Below are 21,273 nucleotides of genomic sequence, written 5' to 3' on the forward strand. Positions count from 1 at the left end.
TGTGTAAATAAAAACAAAAGGAGAATGACACGATCAAGCAATCAAGTGCAGTGAACTTGTCTTTGTTGAAATCCTTTGCTTAACTGTATAATGCTTTAATCACATCAGAGGATTTTTTTTTTAACTGCATTCTATAGGGTTTAGTTTTTGCTGGCATTTTGCTGTATTGTGGATTGTGCGCTCAGCCTTCTGTTGCTGATGCCTGGAAATAAGTTAAAAACCAAAGGTGTAAAGGTAAAGATAGAAGATGAATAGGAGGAGGGAAGAAAATCTGTCCCCTTTTTAATTTCTTCAGGGACCCATGTTGCTTCTGTTTTACAAAAGCTCTTCAGTTAGATAAAAACAGGCCAAACTGCTTTGGAGCTATTGTGGTTAACACAAGCCATGAATCGGTCTGCTGTGTTTCAGTGAGAAGAAAATAAAGAAATCTGTATTCAGATGATTCCCTCTGGCCACCAAAATGTGGAATTTTGGTAAATATAATGTGCATTTCAGATAAAACTTGCCCGGCTACCACTGATTCATTGTCAGAGCGCTGGTCAAATGGGAGTTTCAGTTGTGTCCCTAAGATGTAAATTCCTTGGTTTAAGAAGCTGAGTTTTTGGAAAGCCATTAAGAACTAATTGGGCTCATTTCTCTTTTTTTCTTTTCCAGTGCTTTCAGACTTGTTTTCCCTGAAAGTGGCACAGCATCTCTGTTTTGTGAACATCAGCTCTGTCTTCTTATATGCATGTTAGTAGGAGTCCTACAGTATCAGAGACAGAATCTTGGACTAGCATGTCTTTACTTCCTGAGCATTGGTTTAAAATCCATAATGCTTATAGTACATATGTCCTGATACCTGTTTGAATGGGCTGCACTAAGTATTGTTTGAAAGACTGTTCCCAATAATGGTCATTTGGATGCAAAGATAAGAGAGAAGAAAATTGCATTCAGATGAACTGTGATCTATAGGTTACAAAGGAATTAAACCTTCCAACCTAAGATGGTTATTTTTTATTAGGACTGGCTGCTGAACATTTGTCTTTATTTTATTTTATTTTATTTTATTTTATTTTATTTTATTTTATTTTATTTATTTATTTTTTTGAGCTCCTACTGCTTTTAATTGCACATTGATCTTAAACAAACAAACAAAAAACCTCTGATATTTAGGAGCTGCACTATTAGGTCTCTCCGTGTGACTCCATCACCTTACCTAGTGTTGCTTGCTGGTGTTCAGAGTGTCTGCAAGACTGGTGGTAAGAGAGGCAGGCTGACAGATCCAAAACTGATCAGTGTGTACACACAGGCACGTCTACTCCTTCAGCATACTTCCAATTGCTTCACTTAGGGTAAGTCGGAGCAAGAATAAGTCTGCCTCCAGCACAGAGAAGTCCTCACCAGTTATCTACGTGTGTTTTTCAAATACTCTGCAAGTGTTACTTTATTTCAATCTCACCCCAAAATGTGGATGCTACATAACTTGCACACAGTTTATTTTTTTCAGGGAGTGGTAAAGCCCAACTAAAGTTTACAGTGACCTCCAGTGGTGAAAACCCTTTCTCGAGGAATGACATAGCTAATATCCCAAATCTGGCTGGAAATCATTCATCAGAGGGTTTAGGTGATGCAGGTTTCGGTCTCATAAAGAATTTAGATTTATTTATTTTCTGTGTTTTGAGCTGTGTTTCTGTCTTTCTGTTGTTGTTGGTTTTTTTTTTGTTTGTTTGTTTTGTTTTGTTTTGTTTTCCTTTGATTTTTTTTCTTTCTTTCTTTCTTTCTTTCTTTCTTTCTTTCTTTCTTTCTTTCTTTCTTTCTTTCTTTCTTTCTTTCTTTCTTTCTTTCTTTCTTTCTTTCTTTCTTTCTTTCTTTCTTTCTTTCTTTCTTTCTTTCTTTCTTTCTTTTTTTTTTCCTTGCAGGATCCTCCTGATAATGATTGACAATGGTCATTGAAGATGTATTATATGTGAGCAGTAGGAGTCTTTACTGATTATGTGTTTCCGGTATAATAGCAGATCAGTTTTGGTCTTTCTCCCCTCAGAAATCTCCCATTTCTTTCTTATTTTCTGTAGCCTCCTCGATGCTCACAATTTCTTTCAGCTCCTTCCTCATCTGTCTTTCTAGCTTTCCCCTGTATTTGTTAGGTTTCCCATATGTTGTTAATTGAGGACTTTTTCCATTTCACTTAAGCTGTCTTCTTCCGTTTTCTATGTTAAGGGTTGATTCTGCAGTGTTTTAGCCATCTGGCTAGCCCAGACCCCACAAACAGTGTGAAAGAATGGATTTTTGGAAATAGCAAGGCTGGAAATCTGGCTTTTGGGTGTGGGAGAAGATATTTTTGTGTTCTGCAAGGCAGGATATAACTTGATGTTTTAGAGTCCTTTATAGCACTTTTTATTAAAAGAATACTCCTCTTTGCCTATTCTGGCTTCTGCACTGTGGGCAGCACAGATTAGCCTGACTGCCTCAAATGAATGAAGTTCCTTACTTCCATCTGTTAGTATGACTGACCTTTCCCTATAGAAATACAGAGCTATCTTCAGGGGTGAAAACAGAGCCGGATTCTACAAAGAGTTGTCAAGCTCTCAGGTCATCTGTGGTTTTACAGGCGAGAGGAGGAAAAATTTTTTTGGCTAATATGATACAGCAATGATTTGCCTTTCCCAGATGATTTTCATTCTTCTACACTTCATATACCAAGTAAATATGCCGTGTGGTAGGCACGCAAGGGATCAGAAATCATCAGACTTCGACCAGCTGTTCTGAATGTAAATTCATGTGTGCGTGACTCCAGTGGACTTATTCCGAGTTGCCAATGAGCAAATAACGTGAGTTGTCTTTTCCTGGGAATATCTTGGTAGAGACACAGGAAAAAAAACAATCCAGGTTTCAGAATTTGCCAAAGAGCACTTGTCTGCTGACTTTCTGAGCTATGTTTTGCTGGTTGCAGTGGGTCTTTAGTTCTCATGGACTTTCTTTGAAGAGCTATTTGAGAGATTATCAGAATGGAGCACCTTGTCTTGCTCAAGATAGGCTAAAGTCTGGCAAACAAAGTAATTAAACGACACAGCAGAGCAGCCCACTGAAAGATAAAACATAGAACCATTCTTCTGTAGACTGTGCATGGACTGCCATAAGTCCTTCCTAAACATTTCCCTTTGGGAGGCTTTCCATACCTCTGCCACAGCCACACTGCACGGGAGTCGCCCCTGTAAAAGAAAAGGGGATGTTGCCTGTCTTGATCACATTTCTGCCTGCCTTACGCTGGGCTTCGAAGAGGCAGCTATGCTTGTAAAGGGGAATGTTCAAGTCCTACCTGATCTTTGTGCCATCTGTGTCATAGTAGCAGGGAGCCAGTGTCATTTCTGGGAATCTCTCCGTAGCTTGCTCCTTGTGAACTTTGCAAATTCCTGGAAATCAAATGCATACGCCTAATACGCTGTGGAGCAAACATGCATAAGAATAGCCTGCTCGTTTGATTTTCAGGGCTCAGGCTGGAGTTTGGATGAAGATCGGCTAATAGGCATGGCTATGGCTAATTCTGCAGGGACAGACGTGTTTCTTACCCCGGGAGGTTTCTCCAGTGATCTCTGGGCACTGGTAAACAGACATCAAGTTTCACACCCCTGGGAGAGGTTGTGGACCTCTGGAGATATGCTGATGGTGTCAGGGCAGCTTGAAAAGTTAGAAGACTGTAGTTGTCAGCAGCACAGCAGCTGTTGGTGTGACAAAGGTTCAGACCTGTGACATGAGATGTAGCGGTGCAATGGCTGTAGCTGGCTCCTCTGTCCCAGCTTTTAAACCATTTATGTCAAAGCGAGCTGGGAACTGAAGGAACGAAGCCCCCAAGTCCCCTAAACATGATGTCCAGTGAAACGAATGTTGTGTGTAACAAGTCCACCTCCCTCCAATTGTTACGGTTCCTTAAATGGCTCCAGGCACGTTCTTTTATCCCTGCTAATAATAGATGGGATTTACAGATGGCTCATATACCAAGGACTTAATACCAAGCACTATCAAAATGTGTCCTAGCCTCAAGCCATAGTTTTGGATGTTCTCTGTGAACCTCCTTGTGTCAGTACTTTCCAGGAGTGGTTCCTGAGGGCAGTACTGTTTCCTTTTGTGGTTCAGCAATGGTACGCATCTTGACAGTGGGCTGTTTTCTGGGGATTCTCGAGAATCCTAATCCTATCTAGTCCATCTTGGATGAAGGAAAGCCAGGTTACATACGACCTCCAAAACATTTTTCTGATTAAAGGCATTTGCAGGGTTTCACATTTCAAATGATTGTTGTACCTACCTATAGACTGGGAGGGTGTGAGGGTGGAAGAGAAGGATTTATTTTCTTATATGTTTGTCTTTCTGTCTAGCAGTCTTGCTCCTTCATATTTTGTGGGCTTACGTTCTTCTGTTGAGAGTTAAGTCAAAGATTATTCTTTTACAGTTTCTTCATACTTCCAAGGTCTAAGAAATGCTGTGCATGGAGTTCGTGTGAAGCAGGGAGTGTGCTGCCAACAGGTGCTCTGCAGTGTCTAAATGCCTGGGTTACAGGGATCCACAGCTGTGCACAGAATGCTTCCAAACAGTGACCTGAGCAGAATGATAATGTGTACAAGAGGAGTGCAGTGCTGATGGATCCTTGGGGTTCAGACTGGATCATTTCAAGAAATAACGTGCCTTCAGTCCCTTCAGGAGCACTGTTCTGCAAGTGTGGTACTTTCCCCTTTCACTACATGCATTCAATGCATTTTTCTTCATATATGCAAAGAGAGTAGCAAGTCAAATGCATAATTAGCAGTGTCAAGAAAGGTCGAGTGCACAAGCAATATTACAGGTAATTCTCACCCAGAGACACACCTGTATTAATATAATGTGAGACCAAACCAGTGTTCAGCAAAGATGCTTTGGGCTCAACTAAGAGAGCAACCATTTAACCACCTTTGCCTTTGCTGCATTTATCCTTGATGCCCAGTGGTGAAGCTGTGGAGACACAGTCCCCCGTGAGGTCCAGGGCATTATCTACTCCCCGCTTGCTGACACGTGACGCTTAATTCCTTGCAGTTACAGTCCTGATCCATGACACTTGATTCTGAGCTGCGGCAAGCTAGACATCTGATCCTTCGTGCTTGATCTCTGACACTGGATCTCCATTAGGAAAATTACTGGTACCTGATCTGCCTGATCACAGCTACTTGATATATGGTGGTGTTGCCCATTGTGGCATGTTTACCACCAAAAGTAAATTTGAAACAGCTAGTGCAGCAAAACTGAAGAATTGAAGGATTCGGCTGTGCTCTGTGGGTGCTGTGGCTGAAACATGACATTAAGAAATGATATAGTTTAATGAAAATGGCAAGAAGAAGACCTGTAGGGGTAAAATGAAAAAATAAAAGAAGAAATATTAAAAAAAAAAAAAAAAGGAAATTTGTGCAAATCCCAATAGATATATCTGCTGTCAGAGCTCCATGCTCTGCCTTAACTCTGTATGTTGTGCTCAGCATGGACTGGCATTTAAAACAAGACCTAAAACAGCTTCCTCTAGCTTCACATAAGATCATATATATATAATATATATATTTATTTTTTTGTCAAATTTAGCTGATTCCACTCCACAATTACAATTTAAGTTCAGCCAGTTGGTTTCCAGAAGCTAACAAAGCCTTTCACTAAGCAAACTGGTTGAAATTGGTTTGCAAAGAAATTGATAATCTGGCTCATTTCATAAGGTTTTCAGTTTCACTGTAATCATTTAGTGCTCTTGAAGAGAGGAATGCAATATACAAAATTGCATTGAAATTAAAAATACGCATGCTTCATTCCAATAGGGTTGAAAGCATTGCTTTGGTTGCCTTCTTCACCACTTAATTTTATTTGGAAGTAGCACATTCTCATGTGTCCATCAAAGTCATCTGTTTTCATGAGCCATCATTTTCCAATACATTCTAGTGTTTTGTTTCTGAACTCTTTGATTAGCTCCAGTGACAACTATTTTTAATTCTCACATTGGATCATATGAGTTGGTCAGGGAATAGGTTTGCAGTCCTGGTAATCACAATTCATTTTACTTAATGTTAAATGAAAAATTTAGGTAAAAATAATGCAGCAGTCATGAAACTGAATCCCACAGGTGGAAAGGTGAATGAGGTCATTGCAAGGCTTCAGAATGGTTCCAGGTACAAGCAGGACTGAAGAGACACCAAAGAGACTGAAACCTTCTGTGCTGTTGGGTAGGACAGACCTAGAAGAAAAAAATATCTTCATTATACTGTAGTGGCAGAAAGAAAGTAGCAATTAAGCAGGGACTTTCATTTCAGTATTCTGGATGTAGAGCTAGGTCAGTATCCCAGCTATAGATGTCTACTAGCAGCATCTCAAATCATGGAGCGTGAGGTGACATTCTTGCCCAGAAAAACCCTCTTAGCTTCAGGCAGTCAGATAGCACATGGCCAGAAGTTACATCTTCACTATTGCCACTAATGAAACTATCCCTTGTGGTTTCATCCAATACCTTTTTTCTGTCCATTTATCCCATTGCCTGCAGACCAACATGTAATTGCTGTGGTGATTTGTTATTTCTCATTTGAAGCCTGATGTGTTGAGCATCTCCATTTTCTTGCACGGGGAGAAATAGCAATCAGTCATTCCCCATTCATCTCAGTAATCATGATTTTTAGAGCCATGATATTACTTACAGGCATATGCATAACTTTTTAGTATTTACTGAGATTAAGGCAAAAGCACTAGTTATAAACAGTGTATTTCTTTAATAATAATAATAATAATAATAACAATAACAATAACAATAATAATAATAATAATAATAATAATAATGGAGGGGGTTGGGGAACAAGTGAGAGAGAAAGAAAGAAATAGTTTTACAAAACTATAAAACCGGCTAAGCAAACAAGGAACCAAAGAACATGGCATAATTGGGAGGTGAGATTGTTGTATGAAATTGCCCTGCCTTTCAAAAGAATATGGATTTTTTTCCAGCTCATGAGTATTGCCTTTCCAAAGAGTGAAAGTTGGACATTTTGTGAGGAATAATCCCTTTTGCAGTGCAAATCTGTGTTATGTAGGCTGAGTGAGAAAGTAATTTGTGATTTTTTATCAGTTATCATATATTTCCCATCCTTAGGACTAAGTCTAATCCATGTTTCCCGCTGATGTCATTTCTCCAAGAAACATTCATGAGCAACGTATTCAAAGGAATCAAGACAAAAAAGCCATCCACCACATCTTCTCACAAAATCAAAGCCCTACTACTTAATGTTTTGAGCCAAGACTAGACTGTTTTAGTGTCAGATTTAGGATCAGGGCAGACTCATTTCTTAATGTGCTGCACAACTGCATTGTCCTGCCCAGATTGTCCATGACAGAATTTCAATGATGCTGAAAGCCATTCTTCAGGTTTCTGCGGTGATGATGGTCTGTTTTCTAAGCATTGTTGTAACCATTTTAAAAGCAGGGATGAAAGGTGAAATTAGGCTTCTCTGTCCATCAATTCTGAAAAATCAGGTGTCCAGCCGAAGCTGGTCTCTCTCTTCAGTCAGAAAGGAGAGCAGTACCACCAGGAACACTTCTTCCCATCTGTACTACACTGTGACTGTCCTGTAGAGCTCTCTCTCTCTCTCTCCCTTGACTATAGAGGGTCAAAATATCTTTTAGATGACTAGAGTTCAATGTATGGGTTATAGAGGTTCTGTAACTTTATTCTTCTTATGCTTATGTTCATCTTTAACAAGTGTAATGGTACCAATTGCTGGCTATGCTGCTGAGAAGGAGAGGAAAGCCAGACAGGAATGTCAGTAGGGCTTTATCTACCTATGCCTTCCCTTCAAATAGGAAGGAGAAAAACTGCATGACTTAATGTCTGCGATTCCAAAGACATTACAGAGTTTAAAAGAAAAACAGCCTACAATATAAGCTTCCACCACTGCATGAAGCGAGAAAGGACCATTTTGATCCTCTGCTCTGCCCTTCCACAGAGCAGAGGCCGTGGAAATTGGCCAGGTGGTTTCAGTATGGAGCCCAAAAGCTTGTGATCAAATTAGAGTGAGTAACGTTGATGGAGTTCTGTAAATAGAAGAAGTGAGCAGATGAGGATAGGTCAGGGGAAGAGGGGAGAGGTCCTCTGAGGTAAAAGGAGAATTTGTTTCATAACAAGACTGTTCTTCTCGTGTTTCCCTGTCCCAGAAGCAGAGTCACTAGACACTTGGGAATTCAGAACTAATCTTTCATTAACATAAATACAACAAACTTATTCTGACCAATGTTATGCTCATTTAATTACTTATTTCATATGGAAAAATAAAACAACGTTATCTGAAAACGTCAATAAATGCAAAAGATCGGGCTCCTCAAGAATCTCGTTTTCCTTGCATTGCATAAGTATAATGTTTCTTAATCCTGCTGGTTGGGAGTCCTAACATTTCTCCTGTTTCTTTTCCTTTAACAACGCAAAGTTAGAGATAGCTTTTGGTCCTGCTCATGCATGAGAACCTGCAGGTGCAAGCAGACCATCATCACCCCCTTTTCTGTTCTTGGATAAGATAAGAAAACCAGTTAGTGATTGGGCCAACTACATGGCCAAGTGGGAATGGTAAAGGTATGAACTTTTTCCCTGTCTTCCTACTAGCTGAACATATTTCTGGGAGAGCACTGAGGCTCTCTGGAAGGTAGTGCTTGCTCCAGCCACCTGCTTCACTGCAAAACTACTAGCCAGTGCACGCAGCTGGAGTCCTGTGTGAGTGGTTCAGAGGATGGCCACTTTACAGCTTCGGAGGAGTTCCCCCTCCTATAACATCTCGGTGCAGTTGTTTTCACCTGAATGTTCAAGCTTCAGAAGTTCACAAGTGAGAATAAACAGCAGGCAAAACTTCTCCCCCGAGACTTCTCAAGGAGCAGTCAGAAATGCTTCTGGATGCACATAATGATACCGGGGGTGAAGCACACTGAAACATGACCACCCTCAGCAAAGGTTGCCTTGCACCTGTTCTGGCCACCCATGTGGAAGTTCCTTCCTAAATGGATCATACTTCAGTTCTGGTGTCCTTAGCTTAAAGTCCTGGTCATAAACCCAACTCCAAATCCCACAGCATGGACTTAGCACCAGCTTAAAGTCTCCGGGTCAGTAGCCTGCAGGTGTGCACTGTAACTGAGTTATAATTTGGAGCAGGTGACAAAAGGAAGCACAATGTGTGCATTTTGGCAAAGGAATGGCTCAACTGCTGAGCTGTGGAGCAGGCAGGTTGAGTGTATTGGTTTGGTTCTCCTGTACTTGCTGGGAAAATGTACCTTGCTTTAGGCACTTAAGCCATTTTACTAGCACAAGGCTTTCATTCTGGACCCTGGTTTAATAGTGCTGACTACCAGAGTCCTTCAAAGTCAAATGAAACACTGCCTCACATCTTCTGGAGAAAAAAAGAGAAGAAAAAAAAAGGAGAGAGAAAAAAAAGAAAGAACTCTGGTAGTCACATGGATTTAGGTGTTTAAGAAGTAGGACTGCAGTTGTGTAAATGATACAACATGGTGTCAGTACAAGCAGTGTAATGCGAATAAAATACTTGTTTCTGAAAAGAAAAAAAAAAAAAGCAATTGCTCAACATTTACAGGCTGAAACACACCATTCCAGCAGTGGAATATTAACGAATCAGTAATGCTAGGCTGTTTTATTTAGCCAGCTTCTGTAACACTGGTGTACTTTATTGTTTATTCAAACCACAAACTTATCCAGCATTGCATGTTGATAAAATTTCTATGAAAAGAAACTTCTGTCTGGGAAAAGCTACGGTTGGCCAAAGGAAGCACTCTTTCTGCTCAGCCAGTTGGGCTTCTCCCAAAGGCCAAGAACCTTAAATCTTGCATGATTTTACATATCCTGCACATTAAGGTAGGGAAATAACTTTTCAGTGATAGGTGCTGTAATCCAGCTGTGTCTTTTGGGTCACTGTATTCATCAGATGCCCAAACTGTCCTCTGACAGCAGTTTCCTTGCAGCATTTCTATGAAATAAAACCTTAGCTCATCTTCTTTACTAGACAATCGAGTTGTTATTTTACTCCTGGCCTGCTTAAAGGAGCTCTGCTTCCCAAGAAAAGCACTGAGAAGCTGAAAAATGATGAATGTCCAACCTCAGAGTTTCTTCCCTCATTCTTATGGACAGTCCTAACATCTGTTCACACATGTGAGTGTGAAGAGGTTCACCTGGCAGTGACGCTACAGGCCCTTGAAGCAAGAGAATTATCAGCAAATAAAACCCTGCCCCAACTCAATGCCCTCCAGGATCACAAGTTCCCTGTAAATATAATATTCGGAGAAAATATGAATGAACAGATTCTGTGAAGTCTCTTTTGCAAGATCCTTAAAAATCAATGAGTGTTTTTCTATTCAGCTAGAAAAAGTAGGTAATTGTCAGCAAGACCCCTCTCCCCAGTATTTGTCTAAGTGGTGATAGCAATATATTTAGCATATGTATAACGTCTTTTTTAATTTTATTTTTTCTTGGAAATGTTTTAATTTGAATGTACTCACAGTACTAAGTGCAAAACTGATGCTCATTTTTTGGAAATTTTAAGTTAAACTGTTAAAGTTTGACTTTGTTGTTGTTGTTGTTTTAAAGAGAGAAAAAGTTTTAACATAGAAGATATTGTTGATTTTTTTTTTTTTTGTATATTATTGTCCTGCCAGCTACTATGTCACTTTTCAGATCTCATCAGGTAACTGAAAACTGAAGTCCCACACAGGATCTTCTCATGGCTTGACATTGATGTTGATATTGTTCATTTCCTTGAATGTCTTCAGCTGGACACTGATTGTGGCTAATCTTTACAGCCAGGTGGCCAGGCATCTGGAATGATCATTTAGTCGGAATATGTGGGGGTTCAGCAACACAAAAATAGGTGGTGATTGTGATGGCTTTCAAAGTTCAGCTGTAAGGTTAAGCATGTTTCACTTTGTTGGGATGATTGCTCCGTGGGGAAGAAAATAGCTAGAAAAGAAGACACGTAGCTGAAAGGCATTTCTGTCTCTGAGAATATCCACCATCACAAAGCGGTATTAGCACCTGTACCACGGGCAGGACAGGGAGAGAGGGAGGGAGATGTCTGTGACCTTTACCTCATGTCCTTTCCTTCTGTCATATGAAACTGAGCAGAGTGGGCTATTTGTTTTGGTATGCAACAAACAGATCAAAACGGAGGAAAACTATAATCCTTAACTTCCTGGATTTTAGGTCTTTTTAATATAGCTCAGAAGTTAAGTTTTATATAACACCTTTTCTTTGAATTCTTCTCCCCTAAAGCGTAAAGCTATGGAAACACACCAGGTACAATTTACAAACTATTAAAATATCAACAAATATATACCCAAATCGGCAAACCTTACATATAAAATCAGCTCAAATTACCCCTTCCCTAAAAACACTGGTCTTCAGTATGTGCATTTCAGGGTGCTTTTCTTCTTCTACCCAGTCTTGGATTCTGACATCCATGCTGAATATGAATGTGCCATTTATTCCACACTTTTCACACTAGACTCTCTAGAAGATGAGATGGAGCAAGGTGTTTTCTGCACATGGCTTTTCATGCTGATTTACTAGTTAAAATCTGTTTAATTCCAACTCTGTTTGCAGTCATAGTGGTAAAAAAGTGTTTGCTTCAGCAGAGCCTGCCTGGGTAAACAAGCAGTGCCCTGGCTCACCTGCAGAATGAGTGGATTCCTGGTTTTGGTGCAGTGCCTTAGCAGCAGAGCAGGATAAAATAATTTCTTAGTGAGTATATGATGCAGGAATAGCCAAATAGTAGCTGTGGAGAGAGTTTACTGGCATTTTAAAAAACAAACAAGCAAAAAAACCCCAAACCCTTCTTCCCACTTCTGCACTTCCATGGCCAGTCTCGCAGCAGAAGGCAGCAGGGAACGAACCACCCACCACAGGTGAAAATGAGTCAGCAGGAATTCAGCAGAAGAGCTCTACGTTCCCCCAGTAGCCACGCTGGGACCCCCTCTAGGCTTGATATTGTTATCTTTGCAGTGTTCTCACTCTTAAAGAAAGTAGTAGGTTAACTTCTAATGAATCTGAAAGTAATTGCCTTTGCTTTTTAAGGATTAGCTTCACAAATCTAGCTGGTCACAGAGTGGCAGCCCGAGACACCCACGGGTCTCACCTGCTCTTTCTGTTGATGCTGCCTGTTGCGTGGGCAATGCTCACTGTTCCTGATACCAGGGACTGGGTGATAAGGTCAGTGTTACAGCTCCACCTGAGCTGTCAGTATGCTTCTTCTGGAGGAGATAATGCATCCTTTGTAAAACGCCTACCTCCCAACAGGCCAGGCAGCTTTGGAGCTCTTCTCCACAGCCCTTTTAAAGAACTTTTAATCAATACAGTTTCCCTTTCTCACTGAAATTACATTTGCTGTATTTTTAGTATGTTCTGATGGAGCGAAAGGTGTTACTTACATCCAATTTTCCATATAACCACTTCTGATGACTGTCCCTTTCAAGTCTTTTCAGCCTATCCATCCTGAATTAACTTTTTTGTTAGAAAAGGCCTTTCGTGGTTTATAAATTTTAATACAGGATGCTAGCTGCCAGAAAGTTTTGGATTGCTACCAAAGATTTTAACCAGTCTACCCAGCAGATGAAATGAGGTACAGCTCCTGCTGCACCTGGAGACAGTACTTCTTTCATTGCTCTGTTTCAGAGTTATGACACCTCTGCTTTAGCCTCAGAAAGTCAGGAATTTTCCTTTAAACAGGCTTCCTGGAAATAGAGTTTTATGCTATTAATGGGTAATTTATCACACAGTATTTTTCAGCCTTAAAAAACTCTGGGTTTTGAGGTTTGTTTTGTTTTTTAGCGTAGTAAAATGGGGACAGCCAAGCAGAGGTGAGACTCTTGAGGTGATATCTTGACAGCAGGAGATGACGATAGTGGAGACTGACCTTCAACGGAGAAATGTCGATGGTGATTGAACTTCAGTGGTGCAGTGCTTTCACCTTCGGCTTCAGCTGTTAAGCATACAGATGCTGATTAAAGTGGCTTCTGTATGCACCGTGCAGTTCTTATTCACCCCGAGAAATCTGCTAACTCTGGGATGCCTTGAGTGAGTAAGATGTGCTTGACCTGTACAAACGCTGCACCGTGTATCTTGCAGTTGATTGCCTCTCCTGAGCAAATACTTTCCCATGCAAAAGAGGTCTTCAGAGCTCCATGGTATGGGGAACATCACCCTCAGTATATTGTTACTGTCCTCCACCATCACCTTCATCATCAAAAAGATAGATATTTTCTACAGTAAGATGCGTGGCTCAACAGCTCAATTCACTTTATTTTTCCTGCAAAAGGTGGTTGTAGGAACACTTTCAGAGACCTTCAGAAATCGAAGGTGGTGGTGTTATTTCTGAAAGGCCTTTGCATGGCATCTGCAGATGGATCGCTCAACTATAGCTGGGCTCACTCTGCCGTTCGTTTTGGGGACTTTCTCTCGTGATTTATCACTAGGGTATCTCCAGGATACTTAGTTAGCAGGGTCATTATAGCAAAGGAAGTCAGAATTCATAATTAATTAACAGGTCGTAGAGTAGTTGTGTGCAGAGAGCCCTGTGGAGCAGTAAATTCCCTAGTCCTACCTCATGAAGTTCAGTGCCAGACTTCCCTTGCTGCATGCTCCGGCCCTGTATAAAGCTGTTTCCTTTTCTAACATTGAGCAATGTTCCAGACTAATGTTTTGGGCAGTTCCCAGGGGAGCCATAAATGTGTATCACTTATGACACTGTATGTCACTTAATCTTAGCCATACAGTTATTTCAGCCCCCATGGTGAAGGAGTCCAATATGACTGCTGATTGTAGAAATGTATCATTTTGGGTAAATTCCCCGATTCCTTTGGGAGGTGGCAGGGGGGAGAGAAAATGGTTTTCCTCTTCTACCATCATTGACATCTGTGAACTTTCTGTAAACAGCATGACTTTCTGAATCTGTTTGGTAGCTTTTGTGCTTGCTCTCTAATCTGTTTCAGAGCTGAGCAGCTGTAAACTTATATTGTTTCTCAGGGAGGTGTTGTTGTGTACTAGAGAAAGAGCAGACATGCTTTCATTCTCATCTGTGTACTACCATATACAGTACTTTCTCTGCTTCGTGACTAGCATATTACAATTCCTGAATGTTTCAGATAGCGGCTCTCCTGTTCCCCGAAGTGCAGGGCTGTTTCTTATTTGAGGCTGTGGAGATTTCTACATAAATGTTCTGTAAATAATGTAACGATCCTCCTCGAAACGCCTTGTTTGCAAATGATTAAAAGAGGAAGTCTTCTTGCTAGGGATGTCTACAGTTTATGACCACTATCACAATGGGGAAAAATACAAATACATGATTTGTCTGTAAAATACAACTGATGATTCAAAGATACACAATACTATTGGAACTTCTCTGCTAAGACCAATGGCCAGTCCAACCACAAAATATGCATCTCTATGGCCAATCTGAGAACAAAATTCGCATCTCCCTTCATCATAGCTTCAGAAAAAAGATTGTTATAGCTTATTTACAAAAGATCTAGCATTAGAATGGTGAATTTGTAGTAGAACTTGATAAAACTAGGCTTACATATATTCCCTGCTCCTTTTTGATTTATGGCTAAGTTTTCATTAAATGTATGAATACAGATCAACCACAGGATAAAAGCTGATGACAAAATGATTTTTTTCCATCAAGATTGCTGGAAAGAGTTCATTTTTAAGGAGGGAAGAAGAACATGGAAGTCCCAGACATATAGAGCAATGTACTATAAGGTACAAAATAGACACTGAAAGGATTAGAAATAAAGAAACAGTTTGGGAAAAGATGGCAGAAAAATAAGGAAGTTGTAGATGAAGTTAATTTTACAAAGGTCTTAATTTAAGTCATTAAAAAAGCAGATTATTATTTTATTGTCTGAGCTTCTGAAAAGTTAACTCCTGCTGTATATTTCTGAGTGTCTCTTTTTCTTTCATCTCTTCTGAGATTTTATTTTAGGAATTTGAACAATTATTATTATTATTTATTTTTTTAATAGAAGGGGAAATCAATATATTCAAAGGAAAGCCAAATCTTACTTTTGTTTCTAAAAGATACAACTCAAGAAGCTGACCTGTACCATTTTCACAGACGAATTGATTGCATATTCCACCCCACTCTTGAATATTTCCTCTTTCTATTCAGTAGTAAGGCAGCTTTTTAAGAAAAATATTCATAAGCATTTCCCCCCCTTATTTTTCTTAACAAAAATGCTGTCTACTCACACTGGCAATGAGTTTATGTGTAGAATATAAATATATACTAGAGAGAAGACCAAGAGAGAGATGCAATAATAAGCTTCAAGAGTAGAAGGTGTCTAAGAAAGAGAAGAAAATAAACTGTTCTTGTCATCCCTAGATAGGACAAGAAGAAATCAATTTCAGTTTCACAAAAGGAAATTTAGATTAAGAAAACTTTCTAACATTGAAAATCGTCAGCACTACAACAGATTGCTTACAGAAATTATGGGAGTTTCACCACTGAAAGTTTTAAAATGCTTAATGTATAAGCCAAACTTTATATATGAAAAGCTTGGTTTGCTACATGCTGCCTTTTAGCAGCGTAAAGACAGCTATCTTTCCTCCAGATCTTCCCACAATTTTAATAATAGATGTACAGGATAATTCAGTATGGACATAACTTAAAATACACCTCTTACCTAGGTTGTGTAAAAATGTATGTAATTAATCTCAGTGATTGGGAAGGTTTTCTAACATCTCTTTTTTCTGAAAGTGGAGGTCACAGTGGCCTGGTCTAAATTAGCACTTGTAAGTCAAAGCTAATTATTGTTCACACCTTCCTTTTTATTTATTTATTTATTTTTTTCGTTTCTCATAAATATGTGCCCTATGCAAACCTGATCCTTGCCAGGACGTAAATACTGAAAAGCCAAAAGAACACATGCTGCTTACACATAGGAGCAAGCAATGGCTGGAATGCGGAGCGTGCGTCACACACATGCTGCAAACTCCTGCACAGCAGGCATCCCCATTTTATTTGGGGGAGAAAAGCACTGGCAAGACACCCCAACTCTCCGTAATAACAAAATATCAAACCAGGCATGGGAGTTTTGGGAATATGTTGTTTAGACCAATTTGAAATAGGTGAGCCTGGTACTGTACTCTCCAGATAAAGTTCAGTTCAGCATATCCCGTTGCACAGTTTACAGCCCCAAAAGTTGGAATTAGACTCCGGGACTCAAACATTTCCACTTGTGCTCTTGTTTAAATGGCTGATGCCAGCAGCCGTAAATTTACGAGGTGCTCTGTCTGGGCCTTTAACAGTTAGGAAATGTGAAGAACTGAGCTAAACTGAAAAGACTCAGGTTAAAAATTAGGGGGGGGAAATCCTTATAACACGAGTCCAGTAGAAGAAGAGAAAAGGCAGGGCACTTAGCATCTGAGTAGTAGTGTTAGAGGACCGAGAACTGGTGAAGATTGAGTGTACGGCTGATTTAAGCAGAAAGCAGTTCTTGGGCTTTCTTTGCACTGATTAGCTCTCACATCTGAAATATATATTAAAAAAAAAAACAAATATTAGCTCTTTTTACTGATTATAGACTGTTTGTATGTTTTGGGCTATTTATTTTTTTTTAAGATGTTTTACTCTTATATCTCTGAGACTGACATCCAGATGCTGCGGAGCTTGAGGTCCTCCTGTCCTTCATAGGTTTTACATTGGAACATGCTAAGAGCTTGGTCTGGGGATTTCTGAACCTGAGGCTTGTTCAGAAGCAGAGAGCTAATGGAATTGAGGTAGCAAACTGGCTGGTTGGTGGTAATTTCCTAATGCTAGCCAGGTTTTCACGTTCATATGTACAGAGAAAATAACACTGACCACAGATGGAGTTCAAGAGAGAAAGCAGAAGGAAGACTTTTTGCCTCTAGTCTGCCTAGTCTTCACGTTTAACCCCTTTATCAATTTCTATGCATCTAATGGCAGAATTTGAACCTAAATATGTATCTTGTTCACAAATGTAACACTAATACTAAGTATGGAGTTTTATCACATCTCTTGCAGACCTGTTTTATGATGTCTGTAGAGGTGTTTAAAATGTGAAAATGACAGGAGTAGCCAGAGTATTTCTCTCAAACTTTAGGTGCTCATATACTTTGAAAATTACACATGCTGCTTTAAGGTCTTTTCCTACTAAACTTGAAAGAAAAAGGAAATACAGTTGTATTATTATCATTATTATCATTATTATATCAGCCATTTAAAAGAATTCAATACCAGTTGAGCAGCTATTGTATGGAATAAATAAAACTCTTTGCAGATTATTAAATACCAAGAATTATCACAGTTGATTAGCACTATGTTATATAGCACAGGTGTTTGTTACTGTGTGTAAAAATTCCCAGTGTTCAGTATCAGCCTTTGGGCTGATATTGTCAATTCTGTGATGTAGTGGTGTATTGCTAATATTCTGAGATATTCTAATATTTCTTTTGCACCCTGCAAAGAAAGAAATGTTCAACACTTTAAATAATACTATTTTTTACAGAAGACTTTACCTCAGATAATTGACTCTCATTGAACTCCTGAGAGGCATTTGAGCATGTATGAGCATTTCCAGTTTGCAGAGCAAGAGGCAGGGCTCACAGATTCCCAGCTCTGAAGAAGTTACTGACAGGAGCTTGCTGAGTCCTGAAAGCAAGCTGCTGTTACATTTCTTTCATTTGTTCCTCTTTTCTAGCCACTACCCCGCAGTTCTCTCTTCCAGCTCACTTCAGAGCTAGCACATACTGGTGAGTTTGTGAGGAAGCATTTTTGCAGCTGACTTTTTGTATTTTAAACGTGTCTGGCATTTTTGCATGTCACGGCATAATATTAAATCAATAGGACTTTACAGAAGATACCTGCTAATAGGATCTTACCTCACAGAGGCTAAAACTTTTATTAGTGTTTATAGTACTGGTTTGAGGTATTACATGTAACGTTTCCCTGGACAACTGTTAGAAGAGATTTAAATGTTTAACATATGTGGCTGTGCGCAGTAATATAACACATGATTTTACCATTACTATCTCTATCTCCTTTTTTATCGTTTCCGTGCATTTACAAAATAATATTCCTTTTGGAAAGGATCCCGGTGGCTGCCAGCTTTCCCTGTGAAATCCCCCTGAGCAGGAGCCCTAGCTGGATGGGTGGCGAGGTACAACAAGGCTTTAGCCTCGTGTTTGTGCAGGGAGCCAGGGGGTAAGGAGAAAGCTCTCGGTGAACTTTTGCCTGGATGCTTCACTCAAGGTATATGGCTCTTCAAACCAGGGCCATTTTACAGCCATGCAAACACCTCTCCTGGAAGGCTGTGTCTATTGGGCTTCTGCAGATGTGAAACTGTCAGGAGGGTTTAGTTTATCTTTCTAACAGAGATGAATGGAAGAAGAAAAAGGGGTTTAAACATAACTGTTCTCTGTAGTAGACTCCATGATATTCCTTGCTTCAATCTTTATCTTCTACTTTTTTTTTTTTTTTAAACTGCTGTCCTGTATATTATTCTTTCCATGAAATAGGGATCTCTAAACTCTCTTTTTATTTTCATTTTTCTTGTCCTGCTTCCTATTTTAAAATCCTTTAACCTTCTCAATCCACCCAGCGAACATGCTACGCACAATAACATGTGGCGGTCACCTCTTGGTAATGTCTGTTATGTAAAGAAAAGATTTCATTCCACGTTTTAGGGTCACACATGGACACAGGTCACCTTTCACTCCCAGTAAGACGCTGCTCTCAGGAGGTGACAAATGTACCTAAGAACTTTTTTTCCTTTATTAACCTGTGGTAACCTGAGAACAAGCTCCTGAATTAGCTTATCAACACTGTCTATATATTGATTCATAAATGACTGTGAGAGAATGCCTTTGGAAACTTTTAAAAACATCAGCTGTGATTGGCTGTAAAAGAAATGCTTGGCACCAAAAAAAGTAAGGAGAAGGCTTTTCATATGCTTCAGTTTTTGAGCAGAACTGATTTACCGATTTTGAGAGGATATTTGGTATGTTAGATATTCAGAACTCAATACATGCTCTACCACGTTATCCCTCACACTCCTCATTTAAAGATTGGAGAAACTGAGGTTGGGAAAAGAAATAAATCATGGGGATCACAGAAGAAGCTCTTGATCCTTTGAGAAGAGCAACTGTCTGTCTGTCTTCCAACCAGCGGGCTGACTTTCCTTGTCGTTTTCTGTAAGAGGTGCTGTACCAACGCAGACTGACCTATGTGTAGTCAATCTGTGGCAGTCATTTGTCCAAGGTAACCTTTTCTTCGTATTTCAGAGACAGCCTTTTTCCCTCAAGGTGATCCATACTAATGTGCTTTTTGTTCATGTGGAGTATGGTTGACTTGAGATGAGAAGTTCCGGTTTTATTATTATTTTTTTTTAGATCTGCTTTTATTTTTTCATCCAACATGAAAAATGACCAGCAATTCAGACCTACGCCGAGGGGAATCTTGTTCCCAGTCATGCTGATTCTTCTTTGTCCAATATTGTCTTTCTGGAAAAAAAAAAAAAAAAAAAAGAAAGCCTTTTGCAAAAGCAAAAATTAAACAAACGGTTTGAATTATGAATACTAAACACTGGTTTTGAGACTTTTACTGGCAGGCAAACAAAGCAAAGAATAGAGTCTCTCTATCAAACTTTTTATTTTGGAATTTAAATGACCAGATCATAGTAAAGCCTAAGAGCTTCTTCAATTGTGGCAAATTAGTATAGTCTCAATAAAGACAGAAGTAAATGAGATTTTGGCTATGAATGGAATTGCTTGTGTGGAGAGCTAGCTATAGGGCAGAGAAAAAGCTCTGACTTTTTCAAGTATCTGCATTCCAGCATCTCCTTCTTTTACTTTCTTTAGCGTATTTGTTTTTAACAACTCCATCAACTTCCTGCCTGCCATAAGAGACTTCTCAAGCAATAGAGGCTTTCATCTGAAAAGCTCACCTTAAGACATAGCAATTTCAAGCAGCCACATTTAAGGTCCCTGTTAGGGCCCTTATTCTCTTCAGAGCAGGGATCATGTTACATACTACGCTTTTGAAAAGCAGCAGCACCACTGCCAAGGCGTCTCTGCCCTTAGAGGCTTCTCACATATCGTGTAGCCTTTTTGCTGACAAATTCCTTTGGAGTGCAAATAGTTCTGTCCCTGCTAGGGCTGATGTCACTGAACCGAGTGCATTTAGGATGCTCACCTCTCTATTTGCTTCATTTGGAAACAGATATGTATGTAAAAAAAGAATGGATTCAAGGCGCTTTCCTTCCTAAATAATTCGGGTGTCTCTTCCCTCTGTTTTAGTCAAATGTATGAAAGTAGTTTGTTAATTAGTTGAGCTGGAGTTGCCAAAGTAGCCTGTATACCTGCGCAGTCTGGATGGGAAGCCTTTGCAACTGCTAGTGTCCTCAAGCAGCCGAGCATCAGACCATTTTCTCTTCCTACACAAGCCAGCAAAATGACCACATCCAGCAGGCAGAGCTTTTCTACAACTAAGGTCAACAACTTGGCCAAAATATTTGATCCAAATGCTTTGCAAAACCAAGGGCCTGATACTGCAATGGAGCCACCCCAAATTCTTCGTGTTGAAAGCAGTGATGTCAGCACATCTGGAAGTTTTAACATCATGGATATGAAGTTTGCCTCCCTTGAACAAAAAATAGATAAGCTGTTGACTCTGCAAGACAATGTCCTTAAGAAGCTTAACAGTGTTTCTCAAGAAATCTGTTGCATAGAAAAAGATATTGAGATTGTAAAAGCAGAGACATCTGAACCTGGATCGAGGATGGAAAGAAACAAAAGTCTAAAAAGTAATGAAATGAAGAGGCTTTGCCTTAAAATGAAAAAATCTCTTTCTGATATAAACAGGAATGCAGAGCAGCAAGTTAAAAGACTAGATGGACTGGAGCAAAGCGTTTCTGGAATACAGAAGCTCGTAGGGCCTCTGGCTGAAAAGGTTAAAACATTAATAATTCATCATTCAAGCTTAAAACACCATGTTCAAAAACGTAAGCTTTATAAGTCTGGTGATTACACAAAAGGAGCTGGACATGGTTTTGGGATGCAGATTTTCTCACAGACAACAGCTGGTGCCCTGTTCAAGAAGAAAATTGAAAAGGTGAGCCTAGGTTTGTTTTTTGTCTTGTCAAGAATCATTGCAAGCCACAGATATGTTCTCCTGTATGCTTAGCTCTGTCATTTCATTAACATTTAAGTGAGAACAACCCATATGCTTTAAAAAGGAAACATAT

At 39.6% G+C, this 21,273-nt stretch overlaps 1 protein-coding gene across 4 annotated transcripts in view; it reads left to right on the top strand.

Annotated features, from left to right (window-relative positions):
• Positions 1 to 21,273, top strand: part of MYLK4 (myosin light chain kinase family member 4) — a 79,955-nt gene that overhangs the window by 28,327 nt on the left and 30,355 nt on the right. Inside the window, exon 1 of one of the 4 annotated variants that reach the window (XM_068670932.1) lies at positions 20,220 to 21,140. The exons of 2 other annotated variants lie outside the window; for them this stretch is intronic. In XM_068670932.1, coding sequence (XP_068527033.1) covers positions 20,481 to 21,140 — 660 coding nt within the window. In that variant the 5' untranslated portion in view covers positions 20,220 to 20,480. Of the gene's footprint in view, positions 1 to 20,219; positions 21,141 to 21,273 lie in introns of those variants that run through there. One more of the 4 variants, XM_068670931.1, reaches the window with a different exon arrangement.

Source organism: Anas acuta, chromosome 2 (assembly GCF_963932015.1).
Source record: "Anas acuta chromosome 2, bAnaAcu1.1, whole genome shotgun sequence".
Taxonomy (NCBI): domain Eukaryota; kingdom Metazoa; phylum Chordata; class Aves; order Anseriformes; family Anatidae; genus Anas; species Anas acuta.